We start from the raw sequence: 26746 nt of genomic DNA, 5'->3' as shown, positions 1-26746 counted from the left end.
ACGGAGGGCTCTGGAATTCCTGGGAATTGGTACTGTGGTCAGGAACTGTGCCAGGCTCTCGAATTTGGGGAAATTCGTGTCCGGAATTGCGCTGGGAAGTCTCTGGAATGTCCTGGAGCCTCTGCCCAGCAGGAATTGGAGGATGGGGATGGGATCCCGGGGAAATTTTGGGATTGTGGGGAGAGGAGGGCGGGGGTGGCACAGGAGGTGCCCGAGGGTCCCCACGGATCCCATTGGGAATCCCATTGGGAAGGGTCCCAGAGCAGGGAGCTCCTGGCAGGTGTGCAGAGAGCTCCTTCCTCTCCCAAATCCCATAAAATCCCAGATTCTGTAAAATCCCAAATCCAATGAAGTCCCAGATCCCATAAAATCCCAGATCCCATAAAATCCCAGATCCCATAACCTCAGATCCCGCTCCCAACCCTTGCCAGCTCCCCGAGCAGCCGGACCATGCTGGAGGATGAGGATGGGATGAGCGAGCGCGGCCTCGGCGGCGCCCGGAGGAGATTCGAGGATGAGGAAGGTGAGAGAAATCCCAGGAAGGTCCTGGAGGAGATTTTTTAGAATTTTTTATTCCAATTATTGCTCCATCCACATCATTTTCACCAGGAATTTTTGTCCCAGAAATATGAGGTTTTTATTTCAATTTTCTAATCATCTAGATAATTTTCACCAGGAATTTTTCTCCCTGGAAAATCAACTTTTCACTGCAATTATCACCCCATCCACCTCATTTTCACCAGGAATTTTTCTCGCAGAAAAATGACATCTTTTTTCAGGAAAATGAATTTTTTATTCCAATTATCACGCCATCCACATAATTTTCACCTGGAAATTTTCTGTCCTTGTAAAGTGAATATTTTATTCCAATTTTCTTTTCATCTAGATAATTTTCAGCAGGAATTTTTCTCTCCTTGTAAAGTGAATATTTTATTCCAATTTTCTTTTCATCTAGATAATTTTCAGCAGGAATTTTTCTCCCAGAAAAAAATGATAATTTTTTTCAGGAAAATGAATTTTTTATTCCAATTATCACTCCATCCACATCATTTTCACCAGGAATTTTTCTCCCACAAAAATGAATTTTTCACTGCAATCATCCCCCCCCCACCCACACCATTTCAAACCGGGATTTTTTAACCCCTTCCTGTCCGGTTCCCAGACTACCACTCCATCTACATCGGGGTGCCGGTGCCGCGGGGGTTCCGCAGGAAGCGGCGCCGCCGGCGCTCGCCGGGCTCCAGCCGCGACCGCAGCGGCAGCGAGCGCCACTTCGGGCCCCGCGAGCCCTCGGACACGGACGAGGGGCAGGGCTGGCCCGAGAGCGCCAACGACAACGCCAGCAGGACCAGTGAGTGCCGGGGCGGCCGAAATGCAGGGAGGGGTTGGGGTTGGGGTTGGGGTTGGGGTTAAATCGGGGTCGCGGTGTGGTGACGCTGACCCGCCCGTCCTGGGTTTGGTGGGGCCGTTGGGATGGGGTTGGAGGGGGCCCCTGGTGGGATTGGGGTTCCCCACACCCTTCACACCGTGTTCCCGATGGGTTTTTCCCATTAAAATGGGGTTGGAGGGGGCCCATGATGGGATTGGGGTTCTGCACAAGGTTCACACCGTGTTCCCGATGGGTCTTTCCCATTGAAATGGGGTTGGAGGGGGTTCCTGATGGGATTGGGGTTCCCCACACCCTTCACACCGTGTTCCCGATGGGTTTTTCCCATTGAAATGGGGTTGGAGGGGGTTCCCTGATGGGGTTGGGGATCCAGAAAACTTTTGGACATCTCACCGTGTTCCCAATGGGTTTTTCCCAATGAAAGGGGGTTTGGGTTGGGGTTAGAGGGAGTTTCCTGCTGGAATTGGGGATCCCGAAAACTTTCAGACATCTCACCATGTTCCTGATGGGTTTTTCCCATTGAGTTGGGGTTGGAGAGTTTTCCATTGTGTTGAGTCTTTCCTGCTGGGACTGGGGTTCTCCACAACCTTCACACCTTGTTCCTGATGGGTTTTTCCCATTGAAATGGGATTTGGAGAGGTTTTCCTGGCTGGAATTGGGGTTCCAGAAAACTTTTGGACATCACACCCTGTTCCCAATGGGTCTTTCCCATTAAAATGGGGTTGGAGGGGTTTCCTGCTGGGATTGGAGTTCTCCACAACCTTCACACCTTGTACTTGATGGGTTTTTCCCATTGAAATGGGATTTGGAGAGGTTTTCCTGGCTGGAATTGGGGTTCCAGAAAACTTTTAGACATTTCACCTGGTTCCCGATGGGTTTTTCCCATTGAAATGGGATTTGGATGGAGTTTTCCTGCCGGGATTGGGGTTCCAGACCAGCTCCAGGAGCCACACCTTATTCCAAATAGGCTTTACCCAATGAAATGTGATTCAGATGGAGTTTCCCCATTAGGATTGGGGTTCCAGACAGCCCTGGGGAATCACAGCGAGCTCCCGCCGGGTTCTGCCACTCCTCAGGGCAGATTAACATTTCACAGGGGAGCGAACCCAGGCGGCAGCCGAGCCCTGCCAGGGGCTGGGATTTTCCACCCCCCTGCTGGAAATTTGCATTCGGGTTCAGGCCCCGCCGAAGTTTTCCCATTTTTTTGAATGGGATGAGGTTTTTGATTTGCTGGCAGCTCCTTCGTGCCCTCGGCGGAGGCGGGAGCAGGGGCACGTCCCTTCCTTCCTTCCTTTCCCCTCCTTTTTCCCCTCCTTTTCCCTTCCTTTCCCCTCCTTTTCCCTTCCTTTCCCCTTCCTGTTCCCCTATTTCCCCTCCTTTTCCCCTCTTTTCCCCTCCTTTTCCCCTCCTTTTCCCCTCTTTTCCCCTCCTTTTCCCCTCCTTTCCCCCTCCTTTTCCCCTATTTCCCCTCTTTTCCTCTCATTTTCCCCAATTTTCCTTCCTTTTCCCCTGTTCTCCTCTTTTTCCCCTTTTGCCTCTCCTTTCCCTCTCCTTTCCCCCTCCTTTTCCCTATTTCCCTTTTTTCCCCCTCTTTCCCCCTTTTTCCCCCCTTTCCCTCCTCCCCACAACCACCAAACCGCCCTCACCAACAACTCCACCCCACTTTGGTGGCTTGGACCAAACCCCTCACTTTCCATATTAAAAACAAAAACACCCCAAACCCAAACCCTCAACCCCACAACCACCAAATCTCCCTCACCCTGTATATTTTTTTTTTTTTCTCCCTGACAACCAAACCCCCAATTTTGAGGTGTCTGGGGCAGGAAAACCGCGTGGAGAGTGGCCCCAAGTCACAGATTTGGGGATTTTGGGCTCTTCCCGCCGCAGATTTGGGGATTTTGGGCTCTTCCCGCCGCAGATTTGGGGATTTTGGGCTCTTCCCACTGTGAATTTCGGGATTTTGGGCTCTTCCCGCCGCCTTCCCGAGCGCATCCCGGCGCTTTGGTAACTTCCCGTCATGGGAGCCGAGCAGGGCAGGATTTTCGTGCCGTAATCTGCTCCCTAAGCCGGGAGTTTAGCGAGCTGCAGTGCATAAAGGAGAAAGGAGAAAAAGGAGAACGGGGAAACTCCGGCCCTCGGCGGCGGTTTGGGATCCTGCGGTGAAACTTTGGGGTCAAAACGGGGAGAAATGGGGGAAGAAATGGAAACAGCTTCAGGTAGGGTTTGGGGCTTTTATTTTTTATTTTTTACTTGGGATCCTGTGGTGAAACTTTGGGGTTAAAGCAGGGAGAAATTGAAACAACGCCAGGTAGGGTTTGGGGTTTTTATTTTTTATTTTTGATTTGGGATCCTGCGGTGAAGTTTTGGGGTTAAAGCAGGGAGAAACGGGGGAAGAAATGGAAACAACTCCAGGTAGGGTTTGGGGTTTTTATTTCCCAGCACTGTGGTGGGAGGGGGAAAAGATTCTTGGGGGTTTTTTGTGGTTTTTCCCTCAGAAAAGCAACTTTGGGGCTTGTAAAAGTGCACAGATCCAAAGCTCATCTCAAAAATCAACAGGGCAGCTCCTGCTGCTCCTCGGGGGAAAGGTCAGGTTTAGGAAGGGTCAGAAATATCCCAAACCTGGGGGATTTTGAGCAAATTCATCCCATGGGATGTGCATCCTGCTTTCCTGATTTTTGGGGCAGTGGGGGCTTTTCTGAGGCAGGAAAATGCAGAAAAAAGCTGTGGAGAACCCACAGGAATATTCAGGGAAAAGCTGTGGAGAACCCACAGGAAAATCTGGGAAAAGCTTTGGAAAATCCACAGGAAAATCCAGGGAAAAGCTGTGGAGAACCCACGGCAGCCCCTGGATAAGGCTGGACTTTAAACCAGGCTTAGTCCTGGCTCAATTGCAGAGCCCCAGCAGGGCCACATTCCCTGATTTCCCGGTTTTATCCCAATTTAGTGGGAATTTTGGTTTGGAAAAGGATCCCCAGGCGAGGTTTCGTGGTGGGGTCAGGGTTGGGATGTGAGGGTGAGGCTGCACCTCGGATAAATGGGATTTAAATCATTCCTGTCCTGTTCCCCAAGGAAATGATCCTAAATATTCCCTGGGAATCCACAGTGGCTGAAATCCCAGAGTTTTCCCATCCTAAAACCTGATTTAAGGAGGTCTGGAGCTGATTTTGGGGTGTTTTATGGGATTTGTGTCACTTTTCCCCTCTCCAACCAACACCTGCAGCTCCCTGGGGTTTTCTGAGCTGGGTGGAATTCCCAGGAATGCAAAAACCCCAGACAGGAGGAGCTGGGAGGTTGGAATAATTCCCTAAAATCTGTCAGGACAAGGAAAAGAAGCTAAAAAAGCTCTTTCTGTAGGAGAATTCCTTCAGTTTTTGGGGTTTCAGGGGTGGCAGAGACCCCAAAATGAGGCCCTGGGGAGGGTGAGGAAGGGCAGATCCAATTTCAGAGAGGGAATTTGGGCAGAGCTGGGAGCAGCAACCCCAAAATCCAGGACAGGAATCCCAAATCCCAATTTTTCCACCAGAGACCTCAATTTCCAGCAAAATCCCGATTTTTTTTTCTCGTGAAATTTGGGGATTTTTTGGTGATTTTAGGGTTGGCTGAAGGATTGACCAGAATTTCACCCGTTTCATCCCTTTTCCGAGAACAAGCCCAGGCTTAGAGAGCCTGAAACCCTCCAGGCACGGAGCCCAGCCCCAGAATTCCCGGGAATATTCGGAATCACAGGAAGGGATTTGTGGGAATGGCAGCAGGGCTGGACCTTGGCAGCCTTTGGGCTCGGCTCAGAGGGGCTTAAGAGGTTTAAGCAGGCTCAGCCTAAAGGGACATCCTCTCCTTTTGGGCCGTGGGCTCGTCTGCTTTGGGCAGGAAAAGGGGCACAATTCCCACTTTCCCCTCATTTATCCATTTAATTTCATTCCCTGATTTTTTTTAAGTGCTGCATTACCCAACTTTGGTATTCCCAACTTGGGGAAAAGGAAGATTTTGCCCCAAAATTCCCGTTTATCCACAGCAATTTAACTCCCTGATTTTTTAAGTGCTGCATTACCCAACTTTGTTATTCCCAGATTTTGCCCCAAAATTCCCATTTTCCCTTTTTTTGCCATCCCAAGCCCCCCTCAGGGCCTTTCCCTGCAGGATGAAGTGGGATTTTCCATGGAATTCCAGCACAGGGAATTCAGGATGGGATCACTTGGAGTTCCCCCATTCCCTTCAACATTTCCCTCCATTTTTATCCCTTTTTCCCTGATCCCAAACCCCATTTGGGGCCGTTCCCTGTAGGATCATCCTGTTTCTCATGGAATTCCAGCACAGGGAATTCAGGGTGGGATCACTTGGAGTTCCCCCATTCCCTCAAAACATTTCCTTCCATTTCTATCCCTTTTTTTTTTTTGTGATCATCCCGTTTTCCATGGAATTCCAGCTCTTTTTCTCACAGAGAATTCAGGATCGGATCATTTGGGGTTCCCCCATCCCCTCAAACATTTCCCTCCATTTTTATCCCTTTTTCCCTGATCCCAAACCCCATTTGGGGCCATTCCCTGTGGGACCATCTCGTTTCCCATGGAATTCCAGCAGTTTTTCCCACAGGGAATTCGGGATGGAGTTCCCCCCATCCCCTCAAACATTTCCCTCCATTTCCATCCCTGTTTTTGTGATCATCTCGTTTCCCATGGAATGCCAGCAGTTTTTCCCATAGAGAATTCGGGATGGAGTTTCCCCCATCCCCTCAAACATTTCCCTCCATTTTGATCCCTTTTTTTGTGATCATCTCGTTTCCCATGGAATTCCAGCTCTTTTTCCCACAGGGAATTCAGGATGGAGTTTCCCCATCCCCTCAAACATTTCCCTCCATTTCCATCCCCGTTTTTGTGATCATCTCATTTCCCATGGAATTCCAGCTCTTTTTCCCACAGGGAATTCGGGATGGAGTTCCCCCCATCCCCTCAAACATTTCCCTCCATTTCCATCCCCGTTTTTGTGATCATCTCATTTCCCATGGAATTCCAGCAGTTTTTCCCACAGGGAATTCAGGATGGAGTTTCCCCATCCCCTCAATCATTTCCCTCCATTTCCATCCCCGTTTTTGTGATCATCTCGTTTCCCATGGAATTCCAGCTCTTTTTCCCACAGGGAATTCAGGATGGAGTTTCCCCCATCCCCTCAAACATTTCCCTCCATTTCCATCCCCGTTTTTGCCCCTCTGGGTCCGTTCCCATCCCGTTTCCCCCCGGAATTCCATCAGTTTTTCCCGGCAGTGTCCCCGGCCGCGGAACGGCTCCGGTACATCCTGGGCGAGGAGGACGAGGCGCCCAACCCCACGCTGTTCACCGAGATGGACACGCTGCAGCGCGACGGCGACGACATGGAGTGGAAGGAATCGGCCAGGTCGGGGATCCGGGAATGGGGAACGGGGGAAACCCCATCCCAAAACGTCCCCGCGGGATAACGGGGTCGGGGAAGGGGGTGTGGGATTTGTGGGGGTTAGGAAAGGGCGTTTCTGAATGGGGGGAAATGCTGGAAAATGGGGTTTTGAAAATGGAATGTCAGGGAATGAGTGTTGGATTTGTGGGGGTTAGAGAAGGGCATTTCTGAATGGGGGAGATGGGGTTTTGAAAATGGAATATCAGAGTATGGACATTGTTTATAAGGGTGTTAGAAAAGGGCATTTCTGAATGGGGAAAATGCTGGAAAATGGGATTTTGGGAGGGTTTGAAAGTGGAATCCTCAGCAAAGGAATCCAAGGGTGCCAATGGCGGCACAAAGGCACCGCTGGAGCTGTGCCCCAATCCCACAGGGATTCCTGCCCCAATCTCACAGGGATTCCTGTCCCCAATCCCACAGGGATTCCTGTCCCAATCCCACAGGGATTCCTGCCCCCAATGCCACAGGGATTCCTGTCCCCAATCCCACAGGGATTCCTGTCCCAATCCCGCAGGGATTCCTGTCCCAATCCCACCCAATCCCACAGGGATTCCTGTCCCAATCCCACAGGGATTCCTGTCCCCAATCCCACAGGGATTCCTGTCCCAATCTCACAGGGATTCCTGTCCCAATCTCACAGGGATTCCTCCCCAATCCCACAGGGATTCCTGTCCCAATCCCACAGGGATTCCTGCCCCAATCCCACTCTCCATAATGACCCAAATTCCTTGGAAAACGGGGCAGAAGGCAGAGGAGCAGCGCCCTAATCGGCTTTGGGGGAGCGGCGGCGGCGCTGGGCGGGGAGTTTGAATTCCATCCCAGGAAAGAGGAAGGGTTGGAAATTGGGATTCTCCGGAGAAATCAGGGATGGGTGTTGTGGTCTGGGGCTCTGTCAGGGCTTTTCCTCCACCCCAATGTTCCCAAATCCCACAGGAGCGATTTGAGGATGGGGAAATCCATGGATTTGGGTTTCCTGGTGGGACTGGAAACTTTTCCTCCACCCCACAGCTCCCAAATCCCACAGATACAATTTGAAGATGGATAAATCCATGGATTTGTGTTTCCTGGTGGGATTGGGAGCATTCCCTCCCTCCACAACCCCACAGGCAGCACTTTTGGGAATGCTCCACCACATCCTCCCTTCCCAGCCCGGGTAACGAGCGAGAACGCTGTGACATGAATCAATCCAGGCCCTCCAAGCAGGGAAGCTCCCCAGGAAGGAAAAGCCATTCCCAGCTCCTCACACCTGCCCCATCCTGCTCCCGTTCCAGGTGGATCAAGTTCGAGGAGAAGGTGGAGGAAGGCGGCGAGAGGTGGAGCAAACCGCACGTGTCCACGCTGTCCCTGCACAGCCTCTTTGAGCTGCGGACGTGTCTCCAGACAGGAACGGTGCTCCTGGACCTCGACGGATACTCCTTGCCCCAAATTATTGGTAGGAGCCCCTGGAGGTTTTTCCCCCCATGCCCTAAAATGACGGGAATGGATTTAAATTCATTTTTTTCCCTGAATTTGTCCAGGAATGAGCAAAGGGAGGAGTTGGGAGCCATCAGGTGTTCCCTTGAATGTTGTGTTGAGGTTTTGGGGGGTCTGGGGGCCTCTGCTGAAGCAGCAGATTTTGGGGTGGTTTTGGGGTCGCCCCTGGATCACCATGGATGGGTGTGTGCAGGTGATGTCATTGAGGAGCAAACTGAGGACATTTTGGGGGGTTTTGGCAGTCACCACCTCTGGGTGTTGCAGAGGATGTCATTGAGGAGCAGATTGATGGTGGGACATTTTGGGGATGTTCTTGGGGTCACCATGGCCGTGTTTTGCAGATGATGTCATCAAGGAGCAGATTGGAGACATTTTGGGGACATTTTTGGGAGGTTCTTGGGGGTCACCATGGCCATGTGTTGTAGATAATGTCATTGAGAAGCAGATTGAGGATGGGGCATTTTGTGGAGGTTTTGGGGACATTTTGGGGAGGTTTTGGGGGTCATCACAGCCATGTGTTGCAGATAATGTCATTGAGAAGCAGACTGAGGATGGGACATTTTGGAGACATTTTGGAGAGGTTTTGGGGGTCACCATGGCTGTGCTTTGCAGACGATGTCATCGAGAAGCAGATCGAGGACGGGACAATTTGGGGAGGTTTTGGGGACATTTGGGGGGGTTTTGGAGAGGTTTTGGGGTTCACTGCAGCCATACTTTGCAGACGATGTCATCGAGAAGCAGATCGAGGACGGGCTGCTGAAGCCGGAGCTGCGGGAGAAGCTCAGCTTCGTCCTCCTGCGCAAGCACCGGCACCAGACCAAGAAGCCGATCCACCGCTCGCTGGCCGACATCGGCAAATCCGTGTCCTCCAACACCGGTGAGCGCCGGGCAGGGACGGGGAACCGGGGCTGGGACGGGAAGGGGCCCAAAACTCTGCCCTGGTGGGGTTGGGGGTCAGTGGGAGCTGGGGACAAGGAGGTGTTGGGGACAGGGACAGTGTGGGACAGGGACAGCGCTGTGTGACAGGGACAGTGTTGTGTGAGGGAAGTGGCTGTGGCAGGGACAATGCCACCGTATGGTGACGTCATTGAGTGATGGCATCGTTGTGTGAGGGGCAAGATCACAGCGTGATGGTAATGTCAGTGTGTGGTGATGTCATAGTGTGATGACATCATTGTGTGATGACATCACTGTGTGGTGACTATGTATTATGACATCACCATGTGAGGACAATGGCACTGTGATGACATCGATGTGATGACAATGGCAATCTGTGATGATGTCACTGTGGGGACAGTGCCACCATGTGATGACATCACTGTGGAAACAATGGCACTGTGTGATGACGCCACCATGGGGTCAAGGTCACTGTGTGGCATCAGTGTCACTGTGTGATGACATCACAATGGGGACAATGACTCTGTGTGATGACATCACAATGGGGACAATGACTCTGTGATGATGTCACTGTGGGGGTAATAGGTGATGATGACATTACCGTGTGCCAATGACATCACAGTATGCTGCTGATGTCACCATGCGTTGATGACGTCACCGCACGTTGATGACGTCACCGCGCTGGCGCCGCACAAGGACGGTGGCACCGCCGGCGCCGGGCTCGGTGCCGCTGGGCTTTGCTGGCGCGGCGGCCGCAGACAAATCCGGTCTGGCCGCAGCTGATCCCGCTGTCCCTGCCCTTACAAAAGGGGATTTGGGCCCGTTCCCGATCGTTCCCTCGGGTTTAGCGGGAGGTCACTCGCTGCTGCAGGCTGGCGTTGGTCGCCAGCAGCCCCTGGAGCATCCTGGTGTTCTGAACGGGGTCCTGCCCCAGCATTTCCAATGGATCCCGTCCCCACATTCCCAATGGGGTCCTGCCCCAGCATTTCCAATGGGATTCTGCCTGACATTCCCAGTGGGATCCTGCTGTGACATTTCCACTGGGATCCTGTCCCCACATTCCCAACAGGATCCTGCTCCTGATGTTCCCCACGGGATCTTTCTCCTGATATTCCCCACAGAACCCTGTCCCCACATTTCCAATGGAATCCTGCCCCACATTCTAACGGGATCCTGCCCTGACATTCCTCAGAGGATCCTGTCCCCACCTTCCCGCGGGATCCCCTCCCCATCTCACCCTCTCCCCTCTCTCTCCCCAGCCCGCAGCCCCGTGCGGGGCCCGGCCGCCGGCGCCGCCTTCCACCGCTCCACCGAGGACCTGCGGCTGCGGCAGAGCGCCAGCTACGGCCGTCTGCGTGAGTGGGGCAGGGCACCGGCACTGCCCGGGCTCCAGAGCCTGCCCTGGGGCACCACGGACTGCCCTGGGGCACCACGGACTGCCCTGGGGCACCAGAGCCTGCCCTGGGGCACCACGGACTGCCCTGGGGCACCACGGACTGCCCTGGGGCACCACAGACTGCCCCGGGGCACCACAGCCTTCCCTGGGGCATCACAGCATTCCCTGGGGCACCAAATAATTCAATGGGACACCAAATAATTCCCTGGGACACCAAATAATTCGCTGGGGCACCACAGCCTTCCCTGGGACACCAAATAATTTATTGGGGCACCACAGCCTTCCCCAGGGCACCACAGCACTTCCTGGGACACCAAATAATTCCCTGGGACACCAAATAATTCAGTGAGACACCACAGGCTTCTCTGGGACACCAAATAATTCAATAAGACACTAAATGATTCCCTGGGACACCAAATAATTCTCTGAAAACCAAGTAGTTCTCTAGAACACCAAATAATTCACTGGGATACCACAGCCTTCCTTGAGACACCAAATGATTCCCTGGGACACCAAATGGTTCCCTGAAAACCAAGTAGTTCCCTAGAACACCAAATGATTCCCTGTAACACCAAATTATTCCCCAGGACACCACGTTATTCCCTGTGACACCGTATCTTTCCCTGGAAATCCAAATAGTTCCCTAGAACACCAAATGATTCCCTGGGACACCAAATGGTTCCCTGGAAAACCGAATAATTCCTTGGAACACCAAATTCCCAGCCCCAGGGGCAGAGTGGGAGGTTGCAATGAGGTCCCACCACAGAATTTGGGATGAGCTGGTGTGGGGTGCAGGAAAAGATTCCTTGGAGTCCTTAGGGAGGGAAGGAACGGTGCTGGAAGAGGGAGGGAAGCCTGAAAGATTGCTGGGCTGGGAGAGGGCAGCCGGGACATCCCAAAGGAGCCCTGGTTTGTGTGGCCGAGTCTGGAAATGGTCCCATCTATGGAGCTTTGGGATCATTAGGGGTGGAAAAGCCCCCTGAGATCATGGAGCACCATGGTGTCCCCAGGTGCCACATCCAGAGGGTTTCTGGACCCTTCCAGGGACGGGGACTCCATCACTGCCCCCTTCCCACCCTCTCACAGGAGGAATTTCCCCTAATTCCCAGGTTTTCACGGCACTGCTGCTGCTTTGCAAGCCCAGGCACCATCACCAATATTTTATTTCTTGTCACAAGTTCTCCCCACTGGGTTTTCTCCTGGCACCTGGGGTGGCTTTTCCCTTTTCCTCACCTTCCCTCCCTTCCCTCCAGGTCACGCCCAGAGCCGGAGCATGAACGACATCTCGGACACCCCGAGCACTGACCAGGTACCCAAAATCCCAAATTCCCAAATCCCAAACCCCACCACGGTCCCTGCTGGGTGTCGGGTCCATGTGAGCCGAGGCTGGGTCGATGCCCACACAAATTCCTAATTAGGGCAGTTAATTGCTGTATTGATCCCCATGGGGGAGCTGCCCCAGAGGTGACACCCGAGCTCTCAGCACGGAGAGAGGGACGAGCCAGGAGCCCAAATCCACCGGGGTGGGGCAAAATTCCCTCCAGATCTGCAGGGAGCTGCTTGGAAGTGTGGGAATCCTAAAGGGAGAGGGCGGCAAATCCCATGGGAGCTCTTGGGATGCGGCTCTGAGGGTGAGGGCCTGGAATTTGGGGTGGGATTTGCTTTTTCTGAGGTTTCCCAATGCAAAGCTCATCCCAGAGGCCTTGGGGGGCTTTTCCTTCCAGGGTTGCTTTTAGGAGGAGCTGGGGATGGGATGGATCAGTGGGATTTTTGTCCCCTTCCCATACCAGATTTTTCTGGGAATGGCTGGTTCCCTTTATGAGCTTTGCTTTGTTTCTGTTCCTGATTTCATCATAAACCAAAGGCAGAATGGGGTTTTAGGGAATGGGATGGAATAACCACTTGCTTTTCCCCTGGGATGTCCTCACTGGTTTTACCTGGGGTGATGCACTTTAGGGCAAGCCCAAACACAATAAACAATGTTTGATTCCCTTGGATTTCATGGATGGAAATCCACGTTCTGCAGGGATCCACAGGACAGGGACACCACCTGAAATGACTCCATCCCATTGCCCAGTCAGGAACCCCAAATATCCCCTCCAGCAATGGGGTTCGGAGGGTTAATCCCAAAATATGCAAAGCATTTAGGTTTAATCACCCTATTAGGCCCACTACAAAGGGACTTTTTAAGTGTTACACGAAGCTTAGTGGCCACTGGTAACTCCTGCTCTTATTCCGAGCAGAACTGGAGGAGTTGCTTTATTATTATTATGATTTTTTTTTTTTTTTTCCATTTGGATTTAGAAGATTAGGCCGGGGCGAGGCGGCTGCCCGGCTCACATGCCTGCCCTCATGCTGCCATATAGATTATCATAACTCCCTGCCTGGCTGCCTATTGAACCCTTTTAGGCTGCAATGAAAAGAGCTGCAGGGGAGAAGAGACCTGGGGAATAAATCCATGGATGAGGTTTTCCTCCTCCCATTATTGTTCCAGCTCCCAGAATGGGGTTGGGGAGGCACAAAAACCTCCCCCATGCAGGGCTTGGGGGGTTCTGTGCCATGAGGAGCTGGAAATAAACTCTAAAAATGTTCCTGGCTCACTGCAGCACCCCTGGGGTTGGCTCAGGTTTTCCACAGGGCATTTCAGGGAGTTTTCCTTGCAGAGGATCCAGGAGAGCAAAAGCAAACGTTGCTGGTTGGGTTGTGGAGCCCTGAGGGTGCAGTTTAGTTTCAGTTTTTGCCACGTTTCTGAAGAAATTTGGCTTTTTTTTCCTGGCTCCTCAGTCCCCACCTCTGGGAGTCCTGGGACAACAAGAGGTGAAATCTTGGAGCCTGAAGCTCCAACTTTGGTGGGGAAAAAAAAGGGGGAAAATCCAAATTTTGGCAACTGCTCCCTTCCTCGGTCTCGTCTTTGCCGACAGCTGAAGAACAAGTTCATCAAGAAGATCCCCAAGGACGCCGAGGCCTCCAACGTGCTGGTGGGGGAGGTGGAGTTCCTGGAGAAGCCCTTTGTGGCCTTCGTGCGGCTGCTCCAGGCCACCATGCTGGGCGGGGTGACTGAGGTGCCCGTCCCCACCAGGTGAGCGCTGTCCCTTGAAGGGTCTGGTGGCACCAGGGCTCCCAGGCGGCCAACACGGCTCCTCTTCCTCCCCAGGTTCCTCTTCATTCTCCTCGGCCCGGCGGGAAAAGCCAAATCCTACAACGAGATCGGCAGGGCCATCGCCACGCTCATGGTGGACGATGTGAGTGGAGGCCACCCCAGCCCTCGCGTGGGACCCAGAACCCAGCAAAGAAAGCAATTTCCACCTTATCACCCCAAAACCTGAGATTGAAACCCCAGGGAGGACGTGGGGCTGGAGGTGACCCTGTCCCATGTCCACCCCCAGCTCTTCAGCGACGTTGCCTACAAAGCCCGGGACAGGGAGGACCTGATCGCTGGCATCGACGAGTTCCTGGACGAGGTCATCGTCCTCCCGCCCGGCGAGTGGGACCCCAACATCCGCATCGAGCCCCCCAAAAAAGTGCCCTCGGCTGAAAAGAGGTGGGTGGGGCTGCACCCGTGTCCAGTTCTGGGGGGTGAGGGCCTCGCTTGGCTGCATCCCTGAAGTGACCCCTCCAGATGTTCCAGACACGCTGGCTTTGCAGCAGGGTTTGATCCCAGCTCGGCTCAGAGCCGTTTCCACCCTCCTGGGACAGGGGGAGGTGACCCTGCCCTGGGCAGGAGTTGAGCTGGATCATCCTTGAGTCCCTCCCAACCCAACCCAACCCAACCCAACCCAACCCAACCCATTGCTCCACAAACTGACCAAACCCCCCTCTGAATCTGGCCAAATTCACCCCAAAACCCACACTCAGTGCAGGCTCAGAGCTGCACCACGGCCATGGTCCTCACCCCGGGGCCATGTGCCCATCCAGCGGTGCCAGCCTGGCAGTGCCAATATGGCAGTGTTGATCCAGTGGTGTCGATCCCACAGTGTTGATCCGGGGGCACCAGTGTGGCAGTGCTGATGTGGCAGTGCTGATGTGGCAGTGCCAATCTGGTGGTGCTGATCCAATGGCACCAATCCAGTGGTGCCCATCCAGCAGTGCCAATGTGGCAGTGCTGATCCAGTGGTGCCGATCCAGTGGTGCCCATCTGGCAGTGCCAGAGCGGGTGCGAGGTGGTGCCAGTCCGGTGGTGCTGGGCCAGCGGTGCCCATCGGCCGGTGCCAGTGTGTCGGTGCCAATGTGTCGCGCAGGAAGTCGGTGTTCTCGCTGAACGAGGTGGGGCAGATGAACGGCGCGGCCGGCGGGGCGGGCGCCGGGGGCGGCGGCGGCGGCAGCGACGATGGGGAGATGCCCGAAGTCCACGAGATCGGGGAGGAGCTGGCCTGGACCGGCAGGTGAGCCAGGAACCACCCCCAGATACCTCCAGAAGGTGCCAGAATCCATTGGCGTCTCCTGTGGGCTCACCCTGGGGTGAAACCCTGGTGGGAAGGGGTTTTGGTCAGCACCACATCTATTTATGTGTCTATATATAAATTATATTTATGTATCAATATTTATAAATCTCCCAAGTGGCCAGAGGAGCTGTGCATCCCCAGAAGTGTCCAAGGCCAGGTTGGACGGGGACAGTGGGAGGTGTCCCTGCCATGGCAGGGGTGGGATGGGACGGGATTTAAGGTCCCTCCAACCCAAACCACTCCAGGATTCCACAATTCTCTTTTGGTGGAAGTCACCAGGTGTCGGTGTCACCTCGGTGGTGTCTCCGCAGGTTTTGTGGTGGCCTCTACCTGGATATCAAGAGGAAGCTGCCCTGGTTCCCCAGCGACTTCTACGAAGGTTTCCATATCCAGTCCATCTCCGCCATCCTCTTCATCTACCTGGGCTGCATCACCAACGCCATCACCTTCGGGGGGCTGCTGGGGGACGCCACCGACAACTACCAGGTGTGGCCCAGGTGTCATCGGCCTGGGGACAGGCAGGGACGGGATCAGTGGGATGGGATCAGTGGGATGGGATGGGATCCATGGGATTGGGATCCATGGGATTGGGATGGGATGGACAATCTATGGGATGGATTTTACCCTACTTGTGCCATGCCAAGCTTCTGGGGATGGACATCTCCGCCAGGTGGGACTGGCAGCCCTGGAGCCCTGTAATCCCTCCAGGGCAATGCCAGGAGCAATGGGACACAGTCCCAACCATCCCTCAGCCCCATCTCCATCGGGGGGTCCATGGGGACGTGGCATGGCCTGGCACCCCCGTGATGCCACCTCTGCTCCGTCCCCAGGGGGTCATGGAGAGCTTCCTGGGCACGGCCATGGCCGGCTCCATGTTCTGCCTCTTCGCCGGGCAGCCCCTCATCATCCTCAGCAGCACCGGCCCCATCCTCATCTTCGAGAAGCTGCTCTTCGACTTCAGCAAGTGAGTGCTGGCCCACGCCAGGGGACACCAGGGCCTGTCCCCACGGGGCTGGGACGTGTCCCCAGCCCCCAGCTGCTCTCACAGGGCCGCCTGTCCCCTCTTCCAGAGGCAACGGGATCGACTACATGGAATTCCGCCTGTGGATCGGGCTGCACTCGGCCCTGCAGTGCCTTATCCTGGTGGCCACCGACGCCAGCTTCATCATAAAGTACATCACGCGCTTCACCGAGGAGGGCTTCTCCACCCTCATCAGCTTCATCTTCATCTACGACGCCATCAAGAAGATGATCGGGGCCTTCAAGTACTACCCCATCAACTCGGACTTCAAGCCCGACTACGTGACCATGTACAAGTGCGAGTGCGTGGCCCCCGACCCAGGTGAGTTCACCCCGGGGCCGCCCGGGCAGCAGCCGGGGGTGGGAGGGTCCTGGCGTGGATCAGTCCCGGCCCAGGACGTGGGAGGAGGAGGCAGCTGGGCTGGAGACACCTGGAACTCATCGTCCTCCCCCGAGGGGGCTGTGGAGATGGAGGAAGAGCCTTGTCCCCCTTGGATGAACTTGTGGGACACAGCAGATGGAGAGATGGGATCTCAGCCTGGAGCAGCCAGACCTGGATGGACAAAGAGGAATTATGGAAGAAAGAAAAGGACATTTTGGGTGATTCCAGCCTGCTGCTGATGGAAACTGAGTCTCCAGAACACACCTGGAGTGGTTCTGTGCTCTGCGGTGTCTGGGACACACCGGATGTCCCAGCTGGGTGTGGAAACCTCCATGGACCATTTCCCTCCTTTTTCCACTCCTTATCCAAAAGGAGAGGCTATCGGGCTCTGAGCTGAAGGTCTTTCCATGGTTTTGCTCTTGGGGAGACGTCCTGGATGATCCCAGATCTGAACTTGGAGCTCCTGGAAGGGAGCAGAGACAGCTTCAGGCTCACGGCAGCGAGTGGCTGCTCCCCCAGGAGCTGAATTATGTCAAAAATCCAAATTTGGGGGAGCACCAGCTGCAGCCAGAGGAGACTGACAGTGGGTGGAGGTGAAGGTGGATGAAGATCATGGTGGATGATGATGGTGAAGGAGGATGACGATGGATGAAGGTCAGAGTGGATGAAGACGACGATGGATGAAGACAATGGTGGATGAAGACGATGGTGGATGAAAATGTCAATGGATGAAAACTATGATGGATGAAGATCACAGCAGATGAAGATGATGGTGAAGTTCTGCCCATCTCCTTCCTTCAAGAGCAGCACCCAAGCCCCTCCACCCAAGGCATTCCCAACACATCTGGCACTCTCACCCCGTGGCACTCGCAGCCTTTGGGTTGAATTTCACATTTTTCCTCAACTCCTGCTCATCCACCCCTCGTGGGCACCGCAACCCCACTGGGAGCCGGGACCCCAGAGCAGCACCAGAACCAACTCCTGCCCCCATCCCGACCCGCAGAGAGCGAAGGCGGAGCCCCCAGAGCCGGAATTCCGGGACAGAGCCGTGAGCACCCCCGGGAGGAGCCCTCAGCCTCCAGGGAGGAGCCTTCAGCCTCCAGGGAGGTCTCCCCCAAGCCCCCACCCCGAGCAGCCCAGAGGCATCTGCACCCCAATCCCCGATCCCGCTCCTCCCCCGGCTGCCCGAGGCTGCCGTGTCCAGGCTGGATTTAAAATCCCTCTAGAAATTATGTTTATTCCTCTCTCCATCCTTAATTTTTTTTTTTAATTCCCTTTTTTTTCCATCCCTGCTGATTTTTGATTATTATAACTGATTTGTCCCATATTTGTCTCTGCTGCACACATCAATTGGGGCTGATTTCAATCTCAAGTGAGTATCGCCTTCTAAATATTAAAACTATTTTAATATTTGATACTCTCCCCCCACGGGGGGGTTCCATTGTTATTTTTTTTTTCATGTATTTGACTTTTCTCTCTCTCTAAAAAGGTTTGTGTGGAGCCCTTAGGGCTCCTCTCTCTAACCCCACCGGTGCCGTGCTGCCCTTTAGAGGCATAAAACCCCCAAAATAGGGTTTGTGGAAAAAGAAAAGGTTGTGGAGGAGAGAAATGAGAACAAACCCGGTGTTTTTAGGGCTGAGTTTGCCCCCAGAGCTCGGTCCTGGCAGCCCAGGGCTCTCTGTCCTGACCCAGCTCTCCCTCATTAACCCCGGGGCTGGAGGCGGCGGCCGAAGAGGATGGAAGAGGGGGCGGCCAAGCCATCCCAGAATTCCTGAATTCCCTCTTTTAGGGGCACCCCGAGACATCCCGGGGGTGCTCCCGGAGCCGCGGAGCCGCGTCGTTGAAGAGCCAAGGAGGAGAAGGTGCCGGGGGCTCGGAAAGACGGAATTTTTCACCAAAGACACCAAAACACCTCCAAACTAATTTTTTTTTAATTAATGATAATTTTAAAAAGGCAAATCAAGTGTGATTTGGGGTGATTTGGGTGTCATCTCTCAAAAAAAAAAAAAAAAAAATAAAACCACACGAGGGTGCTTTCCCAGCTTTCCACCATGGTGGTTTTAAGTCTACCTCATTCCTGGCGGCTTCCTTGGGAAGCTCTTGGGAAATTTTATGAACTGGGAAGCTCCCAAAAATTTTAGGAACTGGGAAGCTCCTGGAAATTTTAGGAACTGGGAAATTTTAGGAACTGGGAAGCTCCCAGAAATTTTAGGAACTGGGAACTCCTAAAATTCCCCTCTGGCCCAGCCCTCGCCAGCCCCACAGGGAGGAGCCGCCGCATCCTCCCCAGCGCGTGGGATTAATCAGGGAGAATTTAGAAAAAGGGGGATTTGCCCCCAAAATGCGGGGATGGCGATCGCCGGCGGGCTCAGCAGGCCAAGCCCAGCTGGGGTTTAATCCCCAGAGCTCGGGTTCAGCCCCAAAGCCTCAATAACCAACTCCTTTCCCGCAGCCAACGCCACCCTGTTCGATGCTTCAGCGCCAGTGGCACCCAACAGCACTAACGTGTCTCTGGTAAGGACTGGGAGCTGCTCAGCCCTGGGGAAATTTGGGATCAGGGAGGGGAAATGGGGAATTCCAGCACCCAGGAGAGGGATGGGCCAGCTCGGAGCGAGGGGAACTCAAATTGGGGTTTTTCCCCCCAAATTTGTATCAGGTGTGCAGTTTTGGGTATCCCCAGAACTCTGGAAATTCACCTTTCCTTGTGTGCTCCAACTGCTCTTTTTGGGATTTGAGCAGGAAATTTCCCTTTTTTGCAAAAACACTGGTTTTGCTCAGTTCAGTTGTGAAATCCCATTTTTCTTGCACAGCGTGATCCTAAAAGTACAAATCTAGGGTTTGGACAGGAAATTTCCCTTTTCCTGTACATTGTAATCTCCTAAAGTACAAATTTGGGGTTTTGGACAGGAACATTTCCTTTATTTCCATGCTGCGCCATAAAAATGCCACCTGTGCTGGATTTGGGCTGAAATCCCCCCTTTCCCTGCACACCACAATAATTCCTAATTTCACTAATTTTGCTTTTTTCGGGTTTCTTGCCAGTCCAATGCTCTCAACCTCACAGCTCTGGACTGGACCCAGCTGAGTAAGAAGGAATGTCTCAAATACGGCGGCAGCTTAGTGGGAAAATCCTGCAAATTCGTGCCCGACCTGGCCCTCATGTCCTTCATCCTCTTCTTTGGCACCTACTCCATGACCCTGACCCTGAAAAAATTCAAATTCAGTCGCTACTTCCCCACCAAGGTAAGGAGAGAACCAAATCCTGCAGATCCTGTCCCAAAAACGAAGGGAAACAGGAGCTGCCAGGAGGTTTGGGAAGGTTGAAGGCAGAGACCTCCAGGAAAATAAATCTCAGTTTTTAGGAGGGTTTGGCCATGATTGGGGTCATCCCCGAGGTTTTAGACCCTGATTTTTGGAATTTTGTGATGTTTTTGTGGCAGCTTCCTCTCTGAACTGGAGTTGGGTTAATGGGTGGACAATTAATTGGTGGACAATTAATGAACAAGAATTTGTGGGATCATGGGTGAGGGATTTGTGGGATCCCACCCACAGGGAAGTGGTCACCAGCCCAGAGTCTGATGGACATCAGTGACCAGTAGTGACCAGGGCTCCCATCAGGGCCAGCATTAATTAATGTTCTCATTAATGATGGAAACAAAGAGGTTTGCAGGTGACACCAAGGGACAATTCCGAAGGATGGGGACATCCACAGAGACCTGGACAAGCTCCCTTCCCACCCCATTAATTCCCTTTCCAACCCCATTTCCCTGTCTTGCCTCCAGGTCAGGGCTTTCATTGCTGATTTTTCCAATGTCTTCTCCATCCTGCTCTTCTGTGGAGTGGATGCCTGCTTTGGACTGGACACCCCCAAACTCCACATCCCCAGTATCATCAAGGTTGGGTCTCCTCTCCTCTCCCACGCTCTTATTCCAGGTTCTTTTGGGAATCTCGCAGCTCCAGGCACTGTCTTAAAAGCTACTTCAATCTTTCTAACAATATTCTAATTTTCTGACTTTCTTTCCTCTCTTTTTTTGTTGTTTTTCCTCCTTTTTTGCCATTTTTCCTCCCTTTTCTTTCTCTCTCCCCCCTGGCTGGTAGCTCCGTAAGCTCATTAGCGATTTCTCCATCTTTATGTCCATACTAATGTTTGTGGGGCTGGATGTGCTTTTTGGACTCAACACCCCAAAGCTCCAAGTGCCTACAGACTTCAAGGTAAAAACCCAAAATTCCACAAAACCCCATTCCAGAAGGATTTCTCCTCTCCCAGCCAGGGGGTGACCTGGGGATCCCAGTGAAGATCCCAGTGAGAACTCCAATGGTGATCCCAATGAAAATCCCAATGAGGATCCCAGTACAGGTCCCAGTGAGGATCCCAATGGAAACCCCAGTGAGGAACCCAGTATGGATCCCAGTGGGGACCCCAATAGGGACCCCAATGGACAACGCAAATGAAAATCCCAATGTGGATCCCAGTGAGGATTCCAATAGGGACCCCAATGGGGATCCCAATGTGGAACCCAAATGGAAATCCCAATGAGGACCCCAGTGAGGATCCCAATACAGATCCCAGTGAGAATTCCAATGGAGATCCCAATGGGGATCCCAGTGGGGAACCCAAATGGAAATCCCAATGGGGACCCCAGTGGGGATCCCAATGGGGATTCCAGTAGAAACCCCAAGGAGGATCCCAGTTCTGATCCCCATGAAGATCCCAATGGAGATCCCAACAAGAATCCCAAAGGAATTCCCAACAAGGATCCCAGTGAAGATCCCAATAGAAACCCCAGTGAGGATCCCAATAACAATCCCCATGAAGATCTCAATGGGGATCCCAGCAAGAATCCCAGTGAAGACCCCAATGGGGATCCCAATGGAAATCCCAACAAGGATCCCAGTGAAGATCCCAATAGAAATCCCAATGGGGATCCCAATAGAAACCCCAAGGAGATCCCAATGGGGATCCCAACAAGAATCCCAGTGGGGATCCCAATGGAAATCCCAGCAAAGATCCCTCCCAATGAGGATTTGGGGGTGGTTTGGAGCACGGGATTTAGGATGGATCCGGGATGGGGCTGTCCCCAAACGCCACCCCTTGGGTTCTCCCAACCCGTGCCCCGTTGCCGAGGTTCCGACCCCGCTGTCGTCCCCAGCCCACGCGCGTGGACCGGGGCTGGTTCGTGTTCCCCTTCGGCAAGAACCCGTGGTGGGTGTACCTGGCCAGCGCCCTGCCCGCCCTGCTGGTCACCATCCTCATCTTCATGGACCAGCAGATCACGGCCGTCATCGTCAACAGGAAGGAGCACAAGCTGAGGGTGAGAGCCCTGGGGATCCCCCACAGCACCCAGGGCACCTCGGGATCCCCCACAGCACCCAGGGCACCCCATGGATCCCCCACAGCACCCAGGGTACCCAGGGATCCCCCAAAGCACCCAGGTTTGGGGTGGTTTTTGGGGGCTGCCCCTGTCCTCAGCCAGCTGCGGGTTTGGGGTGATGGAGAGCCTGGGGGTGAAGTTCTGTGGGTAACGGGGTGCAGGTGGGTGATATAGGGTGACACAGGGAGATGTGGGGTGATATGGGGTGACACAAGGTGCCCCATATCAGTGTGGGGCACACCATGGTGACACTGGGTCCATGTGGGGTGTATCAGGGTGACACCAGATGTTTGGGGTGACACCAGGTGCCCCAAGGCCCTGCCTGTGGGACACCCCCAGTGCAGAGCCCCCCGTGCTGTGTTGCAGAAGGCAGCTGGGTACCACCTGGACCTCTTCTGGGTGGGCATCCTGATGGCCGTGTGCTCCTTCATGGGGCTGCCCTGGTACGTGGCCGCCACCGTCATCTCCATCGCCCACATCGACAGCCTCAAGATGGAGACCGAGACCAGCGCGCCGGGGGAGCAGCCCCAGTTCCTGGGGGTCAGGTGGGTCTGAGAGGGGTCCTGGGCTGGGGGGACCTCCCTGTCCTGGGAGGGGACAGCAGGGATTGTCCTTCATGGGGACACCAAGGACAGGGAAGGTTTGTCCTGTCCTGAGGACACCAGGGCCTGGCAGGAGTTGTCAATTGTCCCATTCCCACTGGTGGTTCTCGGTTCCTCGGGGGTTCCTCGGGCTGACCCTGCTCCTGTCCCCTCTCCAGGGAGCAGAGGGTCACCGGCATCATCGTCTTCGTGCTCACGGGCATTTCGGTTTTCCTGGCTCCTATCCTGAAGGTAAAATCCCCATTCCCCCTCCCTGCAGAGGTTTGGGGACATGGGGAAAAAAGCTGGGTCCTGTCCCGTCCTGGTGACCTCCAGGGCTGTCCCTGTCCCTGGGGAGGAGCCGCTGCCTTCCCCGGGTCAGGCTGTGCTGTTCCCTGTTCCCAGTACATCCCCATGCCGGTGCTCTACGGGGTCTTCCTCTACATGGGCGTGGCGTCGCTCAACGGCATCCAGGTGAGTGCCCTTCCTCCTCAGCATCCTCCTCATCCTCATCCTCCTTCTCATCATTCTCCTCATCCTCTTCATCTTCTTCAAGGTTGTCCTCATTCTCCTCATCCTCTGTCTTCATCCTCATCCTCCTTATCCCCGTCCTCCTACTCTTCATCCTTGCCATTCTCCTCCTCATTATCCTCATCCTCCTTCTCCTCCTCATCCTTGTTGTTCTCCTCCTCCTTCTCTTCATCCTCCTCCTCCTCCTCATTGACCACAGACTGTCCCACACTGTCTCCAAAAGGAGGATTTTTACTCCAAAATTTCCATGTATGGGACAGCAGACACCCAAAATCCTCGGAGAAACACCAAAACCCCACAAATTCCCCATTTGGGGGGGAACAAAATAGGGTTTTCCTGGGCAGCCTGTGGGGTGGGGCTGAGGATTAACCCCAGGCCTTCCTCCCGGGCAGTTCTGGGATCGCTGCAAGCTCTTCCTGATGCCGGCCAAGCACCAGCCCGACTACGTGTTCCTGCGGCACGTCCCGCTGCGCCGCATCCACCTCTTCACGCTGGTGCAGATCATCTGCCTGGCCGTGCTCTGGATCCTCAAATCCACCGTGGCCGCCATCATCTTCCCCGTCATGGTAATCCCGTCCTTGATCCAAAGGGTTTTTTTGGGATTTAATGGGATTTTTGGTGTGGTCCCACCATGGCTGCCATCATCTTCCCCGTCATGGTAATCCCATCCTACATTGGAAGGGTTTTATGGAATTTTTGGTGTGGTCCCACCATCATCATCTTCCCCATCATGGTAATCCCATCCTTGATCCAAAGGGGGTTTTTGGGATTTCTGGCGTGGTCCCATCATCTTCCCTGTCACGGTGACCCCATCCTACCTTGGAAGGGTTTTTTGGGATTTTTGGCATGGTCCCACCATGGCCGTCACCATCTACCCAGTCATGGTAATCCCATCCTCGCTCCCAATGGTTTTTTGGGATTTAAGGGATTTTTGGCTTGGTGGTCAGCCCATATCTTGGGTTGAGCTGCTCCTGGACCTCTCCCCTGTCAGATCTTGGCCCTGATCCTGGTGAGGAGGCTCCTGGATTTCGTCTTCTCCCAGCACGACCTGGCCTGGATCGACAACATCATCCCCGAGAAGGAGAAGAAGAAGGAGGACGACAAGAAGAAGAAGAAGAAAGGCAACAAAGGCGACAGCAGCAGCGACGAGGAGGTGGGCACGGGGTCACCCGAGGACAGGGGGACACCCCAGAGCTGGGCAGGGACAATTCCCACCAGGAATTGGGATGAAGGTCTGGGGTCACCTGGGCAGTGTCTCAGCTCTGTGTCCCCCCAGGAAAGAGGGCCTCCCCCTGGAGCTCTGCGTTCTGACTCGTCCCCGAACGGCTCCGACATGGACCGCAGGTAACCGGGACCCCTCCCCATCCCTGGGGGGGAATTTGGGATCCCCTCAGCTCAAAACCTCCAGGGTGGGTTTGGGGCAGGTTTGGGGCAGCCCCCCTGCTCACCCCCCTCTCCCCCCCAGTATCACCCTGCACCTGAAGATCTCGTGCCCGTCGTCTCCCGCCTTTAACTACTCCCGCAACCCCATCTGTGCCGTGCCCCAGGTGAAGATCGAGATGGAGTCGGACTACGAGGACAGCGACACCGAGAAGGCCCCGCGGGACATGGGCAGCGAGACCACGCTATAGCCCCGCCCGCCGGGACCCCAAATTAATTTAATTTATATCTAGGATAGGTAGAGATAGCACCGCGGTCACGGACAGATAAAGGAAACGGGGGGCGTTCCTCTCTGCCGGACGGGCGGCCCTGGCGGCCCCAAGCCCCAGCAGATTTTAGGGTCCCACACCCCAGTGGGTTTTAGGGTCCCACAACCCAGTGGATTCAGGGTCACATGCCCTGGTGGATTTTAGGGTCGTGTGCTCCATAATTCCCCTCTCTTCCCACTGGGTGAAAGCAACGCCGCTGGCGGCGAAACGGGGCCAGAAAGGCGGGATTGGTGATTCTGGCACAGGAAGGGTGGGATGGGTGGTTTTGGCAAAGAAAGTGGGATGGGTGATTTTGGACCTAGAAAGGGAAAGTTGGAATTGGTGGTTTTGGCAAAAGAAAGGTGGGATTGGTGGTTTTGGTACAGGAAAGTGGGATGGGTGATTTTGGACCCAGAAAGGAGGAAGCGCCTGGAATGGGGATGGAGGAGACTCCTGGGTTGGGCCTGAGGAAGAGAAGGCAGCTGGGATGGGGATGAGGAGGAGAAGGAAACACAGCGAGATGGGGATGAAGAGGAGGAAGAGGCTCCTGGGATGAGAAGGAGGAAGGAGTCAGGGATGGCTCCTGATGGAATGCAGGCAGTTTCCACAGGGAAATGGCAACGGTGGCTGTAGCGAGGTCCTTCGGTCGCCCACCCCACATCCTCACCTGTAACCTCTGCCAGGCCTGGGAGCAGCCCCAGGGCAATCCAAGGTTCCTCCCTGGAGGAATCCCCTGACTGGGGGAATCTGAGGATCCTCCCTGGAGGAATCCAGGATTCCCTCTGGCTCTGCTGCCCAGGGGGGGAGAGCAGCCCCTGCCCCCAGTGCTCCCAGTTCCACCCAGCAGCTCCTCCCAGTGCCCAGCAGCATTTTGGGGTCCCAAGGGGCTCTTTCCACCTGGGTGGGGATCCAGGCTCCGTCCAGGTCCTCCCAGCTATGGTGAGGGTTTAAAGGAATTTTCTTTTTCTCCCAGCCCTGGTTTAGGAACGCTGCTCCCAACACCCCTGGAATTGATTTTTTCTCATTTTTTTCTGGATGAATCCTTCAGGTTTCTCCCTCCCAGAGCTCCCAGGCCCTTCCCTGAGCAGAACTGACCTGACACTGACACCAGCAGCACTGGGGCTCTTCTGGAACACCAGTGACACAAACACTGTAAATGGGACACCAGTTAAACATTGCAACTGGGACACCACTGACACTGGGACACCAGTTCAACACTGTAACTGGAAACCAGTTAACACTGGGACACCAGTTCAACACTGTAAATGGGACACCAGTGACACACTGGGACACCAGTGACACATTATTGCAACTGGACACCAGTTCAACATTACTGGAACTGGGACCCCAGTTTTACACTGTACATAGGACACCAGTTCAACACTGGGACACCAGTTCAACACTGTAACTGGGCACCAGTCACACACTTTAACTGGGACACCAGTTCAACACTGTACATAGGACACCAGTCAAACACTGCAAACAGGACACCAGTGACACCAGTTAACTGGTCACCAGTGACACCAGTTAAACCCTGTAACTGGGCACCAGTGACACCAGTTAAACCCTGTAACTGGTCTGTTCCTGACCCCTGTAAATACCCCAATCCTCTGAGACTCCAAGGCCGTTTCCTGTTTATGGCATTGCTCGTTCTGGTTCTGGCACAGCCCCAGGGACTCGAGGCAGAGCCCAAACCCTGCCCTGGCACTGCCCAAACTCCTCCTGTAGCTCCTGTGCCCACCCTGTGCCAGCTGCAGAGTGCTCTGGGCAGGTTCAAGGTTTTAATCCTGGTTTAACTTTTCCCCTGCTGCCCAGGGCTCTGGACAGGTTCAAGGTTTTAATCCTGGTTTAATTCTCTCCCTGCTGCCCAGGGCTCTGGGAGCTGTGCCCTGGGGCAGAGCTTGGTTTTGGGCTCAGTTTGTCCCTTTTGGGCTCAGTTTGTCCCTTTTGGGGTTTTGGTACCCAGGCTCAGCCTCCAGCACGGCCCCACTGAACCAGGTTGGATTTCTCTCAACAAAACCCAATAAAAGCTTCCCACAGCCTGAGCTCTCCTGTGCTTCATTGGGAACCCCAAATTCCCTCCCGGGGCTGGGGCACGAACCTTTGGGAAGCCTAAAAAGGATAAATAATTCTATTTAAAAATATAATTACAT

General features: G+C 54.1%; 1 protein-coding gene across 1 annotated transcript; it reads left to right on the top strand.

Moving 5' to 3' along the window:
- Positions 1 to 1295: 1295 nt before the first annotated feature.
- On the top strand, positions 1296 to 26621 carry SLC4A5 (solute carrier family 4 member 5). Its single transcript, XM_058042475.1, has 24 exons — positions 1296 to 1351; positions 6646 to 6775; positions 8083 to 8243; positions 9006 to 9161; positions 10441 to 10536; positions 11831 to 11886; positions 13499 to 13656; positions 13732 to 13819; positions 13964 to 14118; positions 14816 to 14959; positions 15331 to 15505; positions 15850 to 15983; positions 16090 to 16361; positions 18874 to 18935; positions 19464 to 19664; positions 20204 to 20317; positions 21572 to 21733; positions 22160 to 22338; positions 22554 to 22626; positions 22780 to 22848; positions 23298 to 23471; positions 23897 to 24058; positions 24182 to 24249; positions 24371 to 26621. Coding segments are annotated over exons 1-24 (3156 nt in total). The 5' UTR covers positions 1296 to 1350; the 3' UTR covers positions 24537 to 26621.
- Positions 26622 to 26746: the final 125 nt, after the last annotated feature.

The sequence above is a fragment of the Melospiza georgiana genome, chromosome 31, assembly GCF_028018845.1.
Source record: "Melospiza georgiana isolate bMelGeo1 chromosome 31, bMelGeo1.pri, whole genome shotgun sequence".
Lineage (NCBI taxonomy): Eukaryota > Metazoa > Chordata > Aves > Passeriformes > Passerellidae > Melospiza > Melospiza georgiana.
Note: the sequence above shows the minus strand (reverse complement) of the source record. Positions and strands in the feature narration are given on the sequence as shown.

Excerpts from the sequence above, each read along its gene's own strand:
- SLC4A5 (XM_058042475.1), top strand. Across the intron at positions 15,506-15,849 it reads ACGCCACCGACAACTACCAG|GGGGTCATGGAGAGCTTCCT; the intron begins GTGTGGCCCAGG and ends CTCCGTCCCCAG. Across the intron at positions 19,665-20,203 it reads GTCGCTACTTCCCCACCAAG|GTCAGGGCTTTCATTGCTGA; the intron begins GTAAGGAGAGAA and ends TCTTGCCTCCAG.